This window comes from Plutella xylostella, chromosome 7 (assembly GCF_932276165.1).
Source record: "Plutella xylostella chromosome 7, ilPluXylo3.1, whole genome shotgun sequence".
NCBI classification, from domain to species: domain Eukaryota; kingdom Metazoa; phylum Arthropoda; class Insecta; order Lepidoptera; family Plutellidae; genus Plutella; species Plutella xylostella.
In genome coordinates, this window is record NC_063987.1 from 6,206,890 (window position 1) to 6,219,749 (window position 12,860).

Below are 12,860 nucleotides of genomic sequence, written 5' to 3' on the forward strand. Positions count from 1 at the left end.
CTTTTTTTTTGGTGTTGCCAGTAAATCTTTTACCGGTTTTTACCACAACGCCATCTACCGTCGAGTAGCAAAAAGAAAATAAGGCTGTCCGCAAACATTGTTTGCCAAAAAATATGTAAGAAAGAATCGATCGAGAATCGATTATTTGATTCGATTACTAGACCGATGGGAGTCTGTGTAATTTGTTATAAAAAAGTGAGATTTTCATATATCTTATCTGTGTCTGTGACGTCCGTCTTGACGTGTTGTTTTGATTTGGTTGAGAAAACGAAAACAATACCAATTTAATTTACGATTCTCATTGAAATCAAGGCGTAAAACTCAAGAAAATACATCATGAATCAAATGAATATGCACGTCCCCATGAATGCTGTGGCCGGGGCACCAAATGTTGGTATGCAAATGCCAGTTACTGGGCCCATCATGCAGCAACCATCTCCTCAACAAATGCAGCAACAGCAAATGCAACAGCAGCCGATGCCGCAGCAGCCGCAACAAGACAAGATGGACAACATCTCTAAAGTCAAGACTCTCATGGGGTCACTGCGGGAGTCTATACCTGTGAGTAATTAATGCAATATACGATGTATAACCTCCAAGCATGGAAGTAGAAAAAAAATCTACTTCTATCCCTCCAAGATGACAAAAGAAGTGTTTGATGATGATTTTTATGTTACAGATGACTTTAAAGTCCGCGGCCCAGGTACTTCACCAGAACTACAATGTTGATTCCGTCTCTCAGTAAGTTAATTGCAGTATTAGGTAATTATTATCTAATCAAAATTAGTTTTCTTGCTTAGGCTGCATCTTCAGAAGCGGCATATCAGTTTAGTATGCTGAGTGTTACCTAGTTTTGTGTGTTTTCTAAGTAATTTTCGGCACTACTAGTAAAGGGCTAACACTTTGCAAGAGCCAGAAAAATGACGACTCTCCTCTTCCTCTACTGGTATCATTAGGATATAATTATAAAATGAAACATATAACATATGTACCTATACCTATACTAATTATATTATTAATTTATTATAAGAAAAAAAAATATATTACCTATAACATTATAAACACAACACACTTTCCACTACCCCAAAGGCATTCCCTTTCTGTTAACTGCAAGGAAATGCTATTAGCCTTGCTATTAGCATATACAAATTCATTTATGTGCAGTAAATATATAATTTAATCACAACAACACATTAAGGAAAAAGTATGTTAACAAAGGAAGGTAAAAAAAATCTTATTATAAATATTACTAATTTCAGGAAGGGCATCGAAAATCCAGTACCAAGGTTTGACAAAAATTTAGAGGAATTCTTCTCTCTTTGCGATCAAATGGAACTGCACCTGGTAAGAATTATTTATCTTAATATTTATTTATTCATATGCCTTTTTGTTACAAGTCATTCTTATCGTGAGGAAACGAAACTAGCTCTTCTGTCTCATCAGCTTATTATACTGTTATCTAGTTGCTAACACAAAATGTAAGTAAAGTGTAAGTTCAAATTAAGCTATCACTTATTTGGGAAGATTTTCTCCTGCCGCTGCCTGTCAAACAAACGATCTTCTTATGATGCACAGTATTAAAATGAACTTAGGTATACCTACTTAATTTTAACATAAAGAAACATGTGTTTTCAAAAACAAGTTTAATGTACTGTATAGGGAAGAGCAGGGGGTTTGCGAGTCACCTATGGCCTCTGAGTCCCACTTTAGACATTACTGTCCAGAGCATAATGTATAACTATAGTATGAACTATGTACATAAGGAAGGTATGCTAAGTGGAAATAAAATATGTAAACAGCATAGGTCAGGTTACAACACAGGAAAACACACGATAAGTATAACTACTTAGCTAAGCATGTTCAATCCAGCAGATTCTACATACTATGTATATGCATACTATCTATGTGTGTATAAGTACGTAAATCGGTTGACAACTGACTATCACTCCAAGTGGCATGCTGTTTACTTCATCTTTCCCCTATAATTTATATTAATTATATTGATACATTGTAAACATACGATGATAAAAATATTCCAGGAAAAACAAACATGTACTTACTTCCAAAGTAAAGACACACCCCCATTTAAGCTATAATGGTTTGGTTTAGACATAATATCTCATTGACTTTTCACCCGCGCCGATAATTAATTTCACAACGATTATCCAAGATGACAACAAACAATCCATATTTTTTCTCGGAAATCTAGCGACTAACATTACCATGAATTTATAGATGTAGATAGGTAGTAAGGGAAGCAATAGGAAGTTATAAAAGTCTTTAACTCATAGTAACATGGTATATACCGTAATTCTCCACCAACCAAGGGTTAGCTGGAAGAAATTGCTTTTTAGCAATAAGACCGCCTTTGTGTACTTACTTTTCATTACTTTGTATTTTGTATTTGTATGTATACAATAAAGTGTGTTTAAATAAAAAAAAACTTGAAACAAAAAGTGTGTTTTATCCCCATTTAACAATCGTGTCGCCCGGTTCCAGCGCACGGCGATCACGTGCATCCAGCAGGCGCAGTCGGCGGCGCACTACCTGCCGCTCACCGTCATCCCCTCGCGCCTCGACGCCGCGCCCACCACGCAGGTCAGACATCTAATATCATCCACCCCTCAACAACCACCCGACAGCTGGAATCTGCAAACCCCTGGAGCTCACACATTGGGCCTCCCCTAGTGACGTGTTGATAAACTGTACCCTATATACCCTGGCTGGGTAGTCAGCCACTGAAAACTGAAATGAATAACTGATCCTGTGATCACAGTGACAAACCCTAGTGGTCAGGTTTAGTGTTTGGTATAAGAAGATCAGCCCGTGTCAGGCTACGGCTAGTGGACCATGCTTCTTATATATTTTAAGCTGGATGATTCTGGGATAAACAGCTATATCTGGCATCTAATCCATAGTTGTATGCTGGAGCCACATCTGGATCTGGATGGTTATGCTATTATCTCCAGGCTTTGCATACAAGTTGGAGATGGCACTCTAGTATGTAAGCACTATCATGGCACGCGTGGATGATCTGGTTAAAGAAGGTGTAATGCATCGGTTGCCTTCTGGAAAACCTTAATATTTTAAAATGTTTATATTAACTGTAAAATTAATGTCTTTGCACACTTACGATTCTCAGAGTAATCATTCGCCAAGACGAATAATACACATAGATTGATATCGTTAGAAGTGGCTATCAACATATACCTATTATAAGTTTGGTAACTATTATATTTTATCATCTGAGCATCCGTTATAGTTGTGTTTCTACGACTGATCTTTGTGTGATGCTCCAACGGAAAATCACACCACCCTCTATCCTATACATATTTATTATTTCTATTATATGTGCTCCAATAAAGATAGCATTGCAACTTTGTTGTCGTTAAAATTATAGAGATAATAATAATATGATTGGTCCCGGAACTTTCTGTAAATAAATTAGTTATCACTTTGATATTGTGTTCACCTTCCGTTCTCTTGCTACCTTGATCTACTTATATTTTTATTATATCTTTTCCTCTCAAGTACCTACAAAAGTCGATCCTGCGACAAACAAGAGAAGAGGTTACTTTTACCCTTGTTATCGGGATCGAAATTTGACGTTTTTTAACAACGGTCTGCGTAAATTGCTGCAAAATTGGAAAACTGAGTAGACAGTTTTTAGGAGCATTAATCAGTGAGTCGATGTTTGGATAACGATCATACAACCTATAAGGGCTTGTACCTAAAACTGCGACGTCACATCGCAAAAATCTGCGTCTGTTTTGGAAGTTTTCCCATACAAATGCGATGTCGCATCTCAGATTTGTGTACAAGGCCTAAGACATATTTCCCCCATAATTCCTAATACTGTACCCTCTCATATCCCAGGAAACCAACCCGCTGTCCTACCCTCAATACCTGGCGACGGTGCGCGCGCAGGTCTCCTACGCGAAGGCTATCCACGACATCCTCGAGTCCGCCGCTCAGAACATCTCCCCGCCCGAGCTGCCGGACAAAGGGCAGGTGTGAGTGAGCGAGGACTGCGCGGCGCGCGTGCAGGACATTATTGGTGTGCTTAAAGTGGATTAGGTTGTGGTGGTAGGGTCATTCTAGTGATAGGTATACGAGAGTTGTCACGCGGTTCATACGTTTGGCGCAACGCAAGAGTCTTGGTTAGCGCAGCCCTGTTGTTATGATATTTATTGCACATAAAAAACCGGCCGGTAAATTTGTATATCTATGTAAAATATCAGCTTATCTTTACCTGTTTCTGAGAAAAAGGGTGGTGACAGACAGACAAACGGACAAAAGAGTGATCCTATAAGCGTTCCTTTTTTCCTTTTGAGGTACGGAACCCTAAAAAGTACAAAGGCGATCTTAATACTAGTAGCATTTTCTACCAGCTAACCTTTGGTGATATCGAGAAAGTGATTGGTAGTGCGAAAGTTTGAAAGGAGAAAATTTTATCCACGTTTATCGAGCCACTGAAATATACTTACTTATACCTACATATATTATACTATGACTCTCTCGTTGTATTAAACATACCGATTGTATGACAGCTCTCGTTCGTTAGTTTTTGTCAATCTAGAGTGACCCCCATGACTAGTGACAGTGAAGTGGACAAGCACGCGTCGCGCAGCCGGCAGTATATTAAATAGAACTTTATAAGGTTAGAAAAGGTTTCTCTTAGAATTAATTCATAGATTTGACGTTAGTATAAGTAAGTTCCAGTGACGTATCTATGGAACGGCAATGGCAGGTGGAACTTTTTCATTGCTCGTGAGTGTATTATTATAAACGGACAATCAATTAGAAAATGATATTTAAAAAAACATAATCTCCTTCAGGAGAGCGTGGTTCTTTTGTATTCAAGGTAATTATCGATAAGTATAGTTTTAGACCTGTAAATAATTAAGTAAGAACATAAAGTTAATAAATGAACTGTAATATAACATCGATGTCTGATTATTTATTTACTATAAGATAACGCATATACTTGAAAAAGACAATTCAAAACAAATCATTTTTTTATTATATTTATTTATAGTGCGCAAAAAACACTTAAGCAAAACATTGTAAAAATATAAAATTTTAAGGAATCATTTAGAGCTATATTCATTGTTTGATATAATATAAAACATAACTCTTACATATATCCCGAGTACTTAACTAATTAGGAATTCGTTAAATGATATAAGTAACAAAGACAATTTATAAAAACAACTATTTTTCTAAGTCACTAATTTGTTAAAATGTTTACAATATTTCTTTCCTTCTTTGAATGAGAAAGCGTTTTAATTATTTGTTCTTAACATTTTTGAGATCATCAAGAAAGTTAGTTTCTTTTTACAACAGTAAAATATACAGTTTACGTAATGATTTCACGGACAGATCTAGTACCAACCGGACTTTTCTATCACGTATGTTTACAGAATATCAATTAATGCTCATTTACATTACACTGTTGCAAATTACATAGATTAACAAAATAATCATCAGCAATTAATTTAATTACCTTACAGCTATGTATTTCCATAGAAACTCTGCCGCAGCCAATATTATGTCAACACCTACGTACATGGAATCGCAAATAGTTAATTATTAATATTGATAAAAGCAATCATAAATAAATAAGTGATCAATTTTAATTGCATGGGCCTGCCTGGACAATGTACAAAACACACATTTTTCAAATGCTTGACAGTTGTAAGTATAAAACTTGGTAATGCTATCACAAACATTTAAATACTATCAGTCTTATTATAGAAGACGTAACAGGAACATTAGGACATGACTATCTCAGCTTCGCGACAGAATCTGAAACAAACATAATTATCTATTAGTGCTATTAGTAAAAATATTTGTAGGGAATGAATAAGTCACAAAACCAATCATCAGTTTCAATCAGCAACAAAATTTAAATTAAAACAAACTATTTGTTTATGGTTGTAAACGTCTTCAAAGCTAAAACCGAATAATAGTTCGTTGTACGGCCATACATCAAAACACGCATTAAATCTTAGCCTATCACAAACTTTTCTCACATCAACATAAGACTCCATTCTGGAAAATAACCGCCGGGCCGATATCATTCGGAAGCCCAGGAGCCCTACTCTCATTCCTTAAACACTATCGCCACTATTTATAATGCAATAGAGTCCTTATTAGTGCAATCTATTTTGGATACATAATATTGAAAGCGAATGAGTAGGCGCGCTGGCTTAAAATAGCAATCGATTGCCGTTTTCACATAACAACTAGCTCTGGGGGGTACCAGGGTGCTATAGGTAGGTGAGGGTATAATGATCCTTGTATCAGTGCAGTGAACAGTTCCCAGTGTTTGTTTGCGCGGCATGCGACCCGCGATAAGCGTATTGTTGTGACATCAATACCGCTGGGTGCCGAACGTATGAACTGGGCATGGAATATTACTAAGGTATTCAGGAACGCCGGAGACTTGTAGAAGTTTCTGGTTTTCGTGTCGCGGTTTTTTTGGGGTTTAGCTGGTTAAATTTTAGCATAGATATTTCTGCACGCAGGTAGGTAATGTTATGTTGGGTTTAATGTGTAACTATTATGCTTGAACTCGTGGGTATTATAAAGTACCTATTACTGTAATCAAGTTTTTTTTAATCATTGAGGAGAATGCACAGTGGGGCGTAGTGAAGATACTGTTTACTATATTTTTGTTTCTTCATACTATGAATGATAAATGATAACTTAACTATCCATTATAATATAAGTAAGTTATTCAAGTTAACGTAATTAATAACTGACAAGTAACAACATCTCCTGCTAAAAGACAACGACATCCATCATTTCCGATAAAAATACAATGACTCTGCACTATCGAACGCCCATTTATTATACAAACATCAAGAAGGGTCCTTATTATCGGCGTTTGCGTTTTTCTGCAGTTGACAAGTTGTCATTGACTTCCGAGATACGGTACGCTACAGCGACGGGTATTGTGGAGATGCGTTCGTATCTCGTTATTGACGCGGGGAATAAATCACAGGCCGCGGATAAAATAACAAGTTCATAAATCAGTATGAATCGCCGAGATATTGAATCAACTGTCGCTAGGCGCTACAATGTAACATTGACCAATAGCGTCGCTTCACGGTTCACCATCGGCAATTAAACTGTACTTGCGTTAACTAGATAGGCGGTTAATTTATCGCGAGCGTCTAATACAATAATATAGATATTCCAGACTGAGTGCTCTTATTTAAAACACTGTGAATGGATAAGACTGCCCCACTAGTATTCGTTTTCCAAATCCTACATATGATGTTTATATTATCAATAAAGTTATGACTGTTATCAGCAAATAAAACTTTGAAAATTTGCATAGGTACCTACCTCAAACTGACCGTACGGATGGCCGGATGGCCGTGGTCATGTTTTCTTAAGTTACATACTATCTGATATACTTACTTTCCAATGGAATAGCATCTTCAAAGGCACGCTTCGTTAGATCTTTATCTAAATATTATGCTTTATTTTATTAAAGTTGAGTTTAAACAATAATGAACTCTTGTTTTTGACGTCAACTTAATTTTCTTCGTACCTAATTGATAAATGATAAGAGACTTTACAGAATCATCTAGTACTCAGCCTATAAATTTATATAAACATTCATTAATTGATTTGTTGATTCATACAGTGTGGTAGTAATTATTGGAGCTATTTCTTACCAAGTAAGTATATAAGGATTATGACTAAGTATTAAAGTAAATGATATGAAGGCGACAAACAGAAATAAGTTAATTCTGAGTTCCTGGGAAAAACCTACGTTCAGCCAACAAACAAGCCGTCTTCCCACTATAGTATAACAGAAATTTCGGTTGAAGAAGGCTTAAACGAATGAAAAGTGCTGTCAGAATCAGTCGGAGCGCGTAAATGCCGTTTGGTACGAATACTACGAATAGCGCGCAAGGCGCCGATCGGTCTTCGAGACTCGAGAATACGCCCTCAACACACCCAGTACTGCATAAAAATGCCCCCCGTACCTCCTACTAGATGAAGAGGGCCTAAAAATGCATGCTGTGTTATGTAAAATTTAACTATACCTACATAGGTATACTTGATAGCAAGTTTATCCTACTAATATTATAAATGCGAAATTTTGTGAGTAGGTATCTGTGTATGTTTGTTACTTCTTCACGTCAAAACGGCTGAACTGATTAAAATGAAATTTGGTATGGAGTTAGCTGACACCCTGGATTAAAACACAGGCTACTTTTTATCTCAGAATTTCTACGGTAAAACTTTTTAAGGCGAAGCGTAGCTCCGGTAACAAATAGAATAACCAAAACTCACCGGTGTCAGCCGAAGACCTGCTGCGAGGCGTACGTGAGGTGCAACAGGCCATCGTCGGCGCGGAACTGCGCGTACGCCTGCGCCATGCTCATGCTGTGAGACGCGAGGATCTTGTTGTTCACTGTTAGGTACAGCGCCTGTGGGGGAGGTGGGTTTATTGTCGAGGTAACAAGGTCTAGCGCTAGTCTAGTCTAGGCAACTATGTACTTCTGCTAGATCACTGAAGGAGTTTGCCGCTGTAAGACGATGGCTGTTTATATCTACAATGGTCTAGAATGCTGATGATCGATTATATAAGGGAAGCAGGGATGTGCATGGTTCACAGATACCTACATTTGATACTTTATAATATTCTCTAATAGTTTGCAATGAAACCTTAGTGCATGGCTGTGCGGAAAACTGGCTAGACACGACTGATAAAGACCCATAACGTTAGAACAAGAGTGTATATAAAGAACCTCCCAGTCATTTAACTTCATCTTGGTCGTGATGGTGTACTCTCCCTCTGCTCTCTCCCACCATCTTAGTCGAGTCGGGTTCTAATTTTGGATGGCGCATCCGATCGGAATATCTAGCTTGAAGGCGTAACTGGCGGAGCTGTAAACCCTACCTGTGAGTCCTTGAGCTTCATCTTGGTCCGGATGATGTAGAGGAACTGCGACATGGTGAGTTCTTGCGGCACCAGGAACTTCTTCCGCTCCAGCTCGGCCACCTCACGCTCTCCGCTGTAGCGCTCCACGTATAACTGTGTGGAGTTAAGTAGGTTTTTAGATGTGGGTAAGGAGGTTCAGGTTATCTTTTTTTGGTTGGGTTGCCAATGCCAAGTGGTTGTTGATGGAAAGTTACGGAGTTTTTTTTTACAGCTGCTGTGGATAACTTTTTTCATTTGTCTATTCACTATTGGATAGGTCGCTGATAAAAGCTCTAGGTATTTCTCTGGATTTTCCACGTAGGTGTGTAGGTAGGTTCCATGTATACCGCTGTTTAAGGTATGGTCATAAAAGGATCTCTGATAATCATATTATTATACTTCTGTCGTCGTCGTTGATAGTTATTATGTACTTACATATAGGTAGTATTCAATTAAATTATTATCTTAGATACTTAAGTAGGTACTAGAAGAGTGTTTGCTTACCGGCACTTTGTTAGGGAATCTGTTTCTAATCGCTTGCACTTCTAAACTCTCCCTTCTGATATCTGTAAACAAGGATTCCAGATGAAATAAGTTATTTATGAGAACGGAAACGAGATAACAGGATCCTTCCAGCGAGATAAAAATATCCACCACAGAAAACAAAATTAGCTCTGTACCTAGTTATCTGCAAATAAAAATTCCAATGAAAGTGATAAAGGTTTACCAAGGATTTTTCCGCCAGAAAATGTTGATCAGTGATCCACCATTGGATGTGTTTAGGTAAGGTAAAATTTAAATTAAACCATTTCTTTTGCAGTTCCAAATTACTAACACCTTATTTGTACAGTCAGCAAAATAAATAAGAATGTTTTTATCGAATTCATAGGTAATCTTCAGGATTATTTTATCTTTCACCTCTTTGGATAAACTGTCTGTACATTTATCTCTTTTGTTAACTATACAATGATCCCTTGTATCCTTACCGTCCTGATACCCGAAGACCTCCTGCGAGGCGTACGTGACGTAGAGGAAGCCGTCCTCGTCGGCGTGCTGGTCGTACGCCTGCGCCATCGTGAGGCTCATGCTCAGCATGGACCGGTTGTTCATTATCAGGTACAGCGCCTGCGGGAAGCGGGGAGTCAGTACCGGACTTAATATGAAGAGGAGGTTAGTAGGTACGGCCAAGGGGTTAAAGGTGTAAGACCCATTCACATCAGGGATGCTTTAGTGCCGGCACAGGTCCAGCGGAGTTTATTCTTTCATACATAATGTGTGAATGGGCCTTTAAGAGTTTCCACAAGATTCTGGAGCTTAGTGGAGACGAGATGTGTGTGTGAATAACGTAATTCTATTTGCTGTTTTCAACGTCTCTCCGCTAGCCTTGTGTCCGCATTAGTGGAGTGTGAGCCTTTATTTCTAAGATAATAACTTATTAGGTACATAGTAAGGCCTAGCACGGGGCGCATTTAAGACGTCACATAAGTTCTCCGTCGCGCTCGTTCTTGAGGCTGCGCGATGAAAAACTTTTGTCACGTCTTATTAAGCGCCCCGTGCTAGCCCCTCTGTATTGTTTTTAACTTACTTGATTCGGCTTGATCGCCATTCTATTTCTTATTATAACTAGGAACTGTGACATTGTGATTTCTTCTGGGACCAAAAATTTCGTTTTATCCAACGCTGGGAGATTTCTTTCCTTATGATATCTTTCTACTATTAACTGTAAACAAAGAAAAATATATTAATAGGTACTGGCAGGTACACTGAATGTGGTGAAACCTAGTTATCTATGTGAAGCGCCGCATCGAAGGTGCCGGGTTCGAATCTCGTATGTTTTCGCGTGTTAATATTAATACAGACAAAAAATGAGTAGGTCTGGTGAAATGGTGAAAGGAGTCTGACATTAGACTAGTGATCATCAGACTTTTTATTTACTTACTTATTTATTTATTTCAACTGGAACACCAGCAGCTTATACAACTTTAATTAAGTACACGCATCAACTTTAGGAGGGCTACTATGCCGTAACGTTATTTTAAAATATAATGGCTGTAAGACTGTCATATCTAGGTACATTAGATGAAGATAACCTATCTTAATCTAGATTTTTGGTACTTACGGGTATTTTGTTCGGGAATTTGCTTCTAATTGCCAATACTTCTTCTTTTCTAGTGTCTGTAAGAAAATATACGGTTTAAAAGTTTGCAAACATAGTTACGATAACACCGTGTGTAGTTAAGTATATGCCTAATGTCTATGTATCTATGTAGGTACCTATAAGAATCTATTTTCGATACGCCGCCGCGCCGTATTTAGTGATGAAATGTTTACAACAAATTAACGAAACATTGGTAACTAATTAGGAGCGATAATTTAACTTAATAAATTAATAAACAGTTTTAAGTATTAAGTAATAACCAGCTAGCCCTAATAATTTTAGTTCATTGAACTTCTGTTATTATCTCATTAGAACCTATTTAATAAGTTAGCAAATTTAGGGCATTCATCATGTGCGTTTTATTTAGGTGTTTCTAAAAGATTGTTTCTTCCAAGGTAATCTTATGTAAAAGGCCAAGAAACCTGACACTCTCAAAGTGACAATCCTACCTGAGAGGGGTCAGGTATCCATGCCCAGACCCAGACTGCACCTACGTGGTAAGTGCCTAACTAATAAGGTACCTAACCATACGGATTCCATTTGTAAGATGAAGATAGCAGCTATGGATATGGACAGAGCTCGTTTGCGTTACCTTACCTATACGGTAACCCAACGGCTGTAGGCACTTCTTATCGTGTTGGTACAGCTAGACGAGTGTTTGTCACAGTGGTGAAAGGATTGGCCAGTCACAAAGTGATCAATCACAGTAGGTATAGTTGATATATCCCCTTGGGATCCCCTCCGTGCACCCTGTGTGACAGTTAGGGCATAGTAGTGTTTAACCAGCGATAGGCCAGCCAATCACAATTCGTATCGCTGACATTCTAAAATCACATCACATTATAGTTTGACTGTAAGTTGTTGTGTTTTGATTTATATCCTAACCTACCCATCGTAAAATATCGTCTCGACAGTCTAGCGTAGACGCAGCTTCACTGCCTTGTCGTTATTGACCGAAAGAGCCTACCTAAAATGCTCAAGAGCAGAGGAATATCCTCGCAAGGAACAACCTGAACCTAAGCATAACAACCGAACCTTATATGTAAGTACCTAACTAACAGGAAATACTTACCAAACGGCTTCTTAGCTTTGAAGCACTTTCTCACATTATAGTTCACGTCATGTTTGATCAGTGTCGATATGAAGTTGAGTTCCATGTTGATCACCGCGTGGAATGTTCCTGAGCCTGAGACGATGCACTCGCGACGACCAGTGGCTCGCTACTGCAGAGTAAATAACATCTGCAACCTTTATCAACTGGCAAGGGGTCGAGGGCTGCGCTCACCTCGCGTTATCACTACAAAATCACTTTTATTTACAATTGCACTCGAATCAAACACTTTCTTTATAAATCCCCGAATTTCACGCTCGTTTGCTTTTGATTGACAGTCGAAGCTAAACTTTTATCGAACTACCCGCGCAATGATTTCTGACGTTTAAATCGCGGCAGTTTTAGGACGCTCTCTGGAGCACGTTTGTAGTTAAAATGATAATAATTAGGGTGCTGTATAGTGACTAACAGCCGTCATTATCGAATGTAAATAAAGCGGAATAATTAATTAGATTTCCGGGACGTGCCACTCACTTTAGAATGGGCCGAGTGAAATTGAGTAAACAAAGGAATGTTTTCTTACTTGTCCTTTAGTAGAGTGATAGCGAGAGCTTAGTAACTATACCTACTTACTTACTTACCTATAATTAGGTAGGTATATTATTTATAAAGCTCTTATAAAGCTTAAGCTCTACTTAAGTAGT

At 38.1% G+C, this 12,860-nt stretch overlaps 2 protein-coding genes across 2 annotated transcripts; one reads left to right on the forward strand and one right to left on the reverse strand.

Annotated features, from left to right (window-relative positions):
• Positions 1-207: 207 nt before the first annotated feature.
• Positions 208-4,947, forward strand: LOC119690812 (mediator of RNA polymerase II transcription subunit 29). Its single transcript, XM_038106630.2, has 5 exons — positions 208-561; positions 680-741; positions 1,260-1,344; positions 2,500-2,598; positions 3,877-4,947. Exons 1-5 carry the CDS (start codon positions 337-339, stop codon positions 4,015-4,017), a joined length of 612 nt encoding a protein of 203 aa, XP_037962558.1. The 5' UTR covers positions 208-336; the 3' UTR covers positions 4,018-4,947.
• Positions 4,948-5,217: 270 nt separating this feature from the next.
• LOC119690865 (autophagy-related protein 8) lies at positions 5,218-12,580 on the reverse strand. The gene is made up of 8 exons (XM_038107013.2): positions 12,178-12,580; positions 11,067-11,122; positions 10,533-10,667; positions 9,934-10,072; positions 9,452-9,513; positions 8,927-9,061; positions 8,317-8,453; positions 5,218-5,808 (listed from the first exon to the last, which is right to left on the reverse strand). The coding sequence occupies exons 1-7, from the start codon at positions 12,260-12,262 to the stop codon at positions 8,322-8,324; spliced, it is 744 nt and encodes a 247-aa protein (XP_037962941.2). The 5' UTR covers positions 12,263-12,580; the 3' UTR covers positions 5,218-5,808; positions 8,317-8,321.
• Positions 12,581-12,860: the final 280 nt, after the last annotated feature.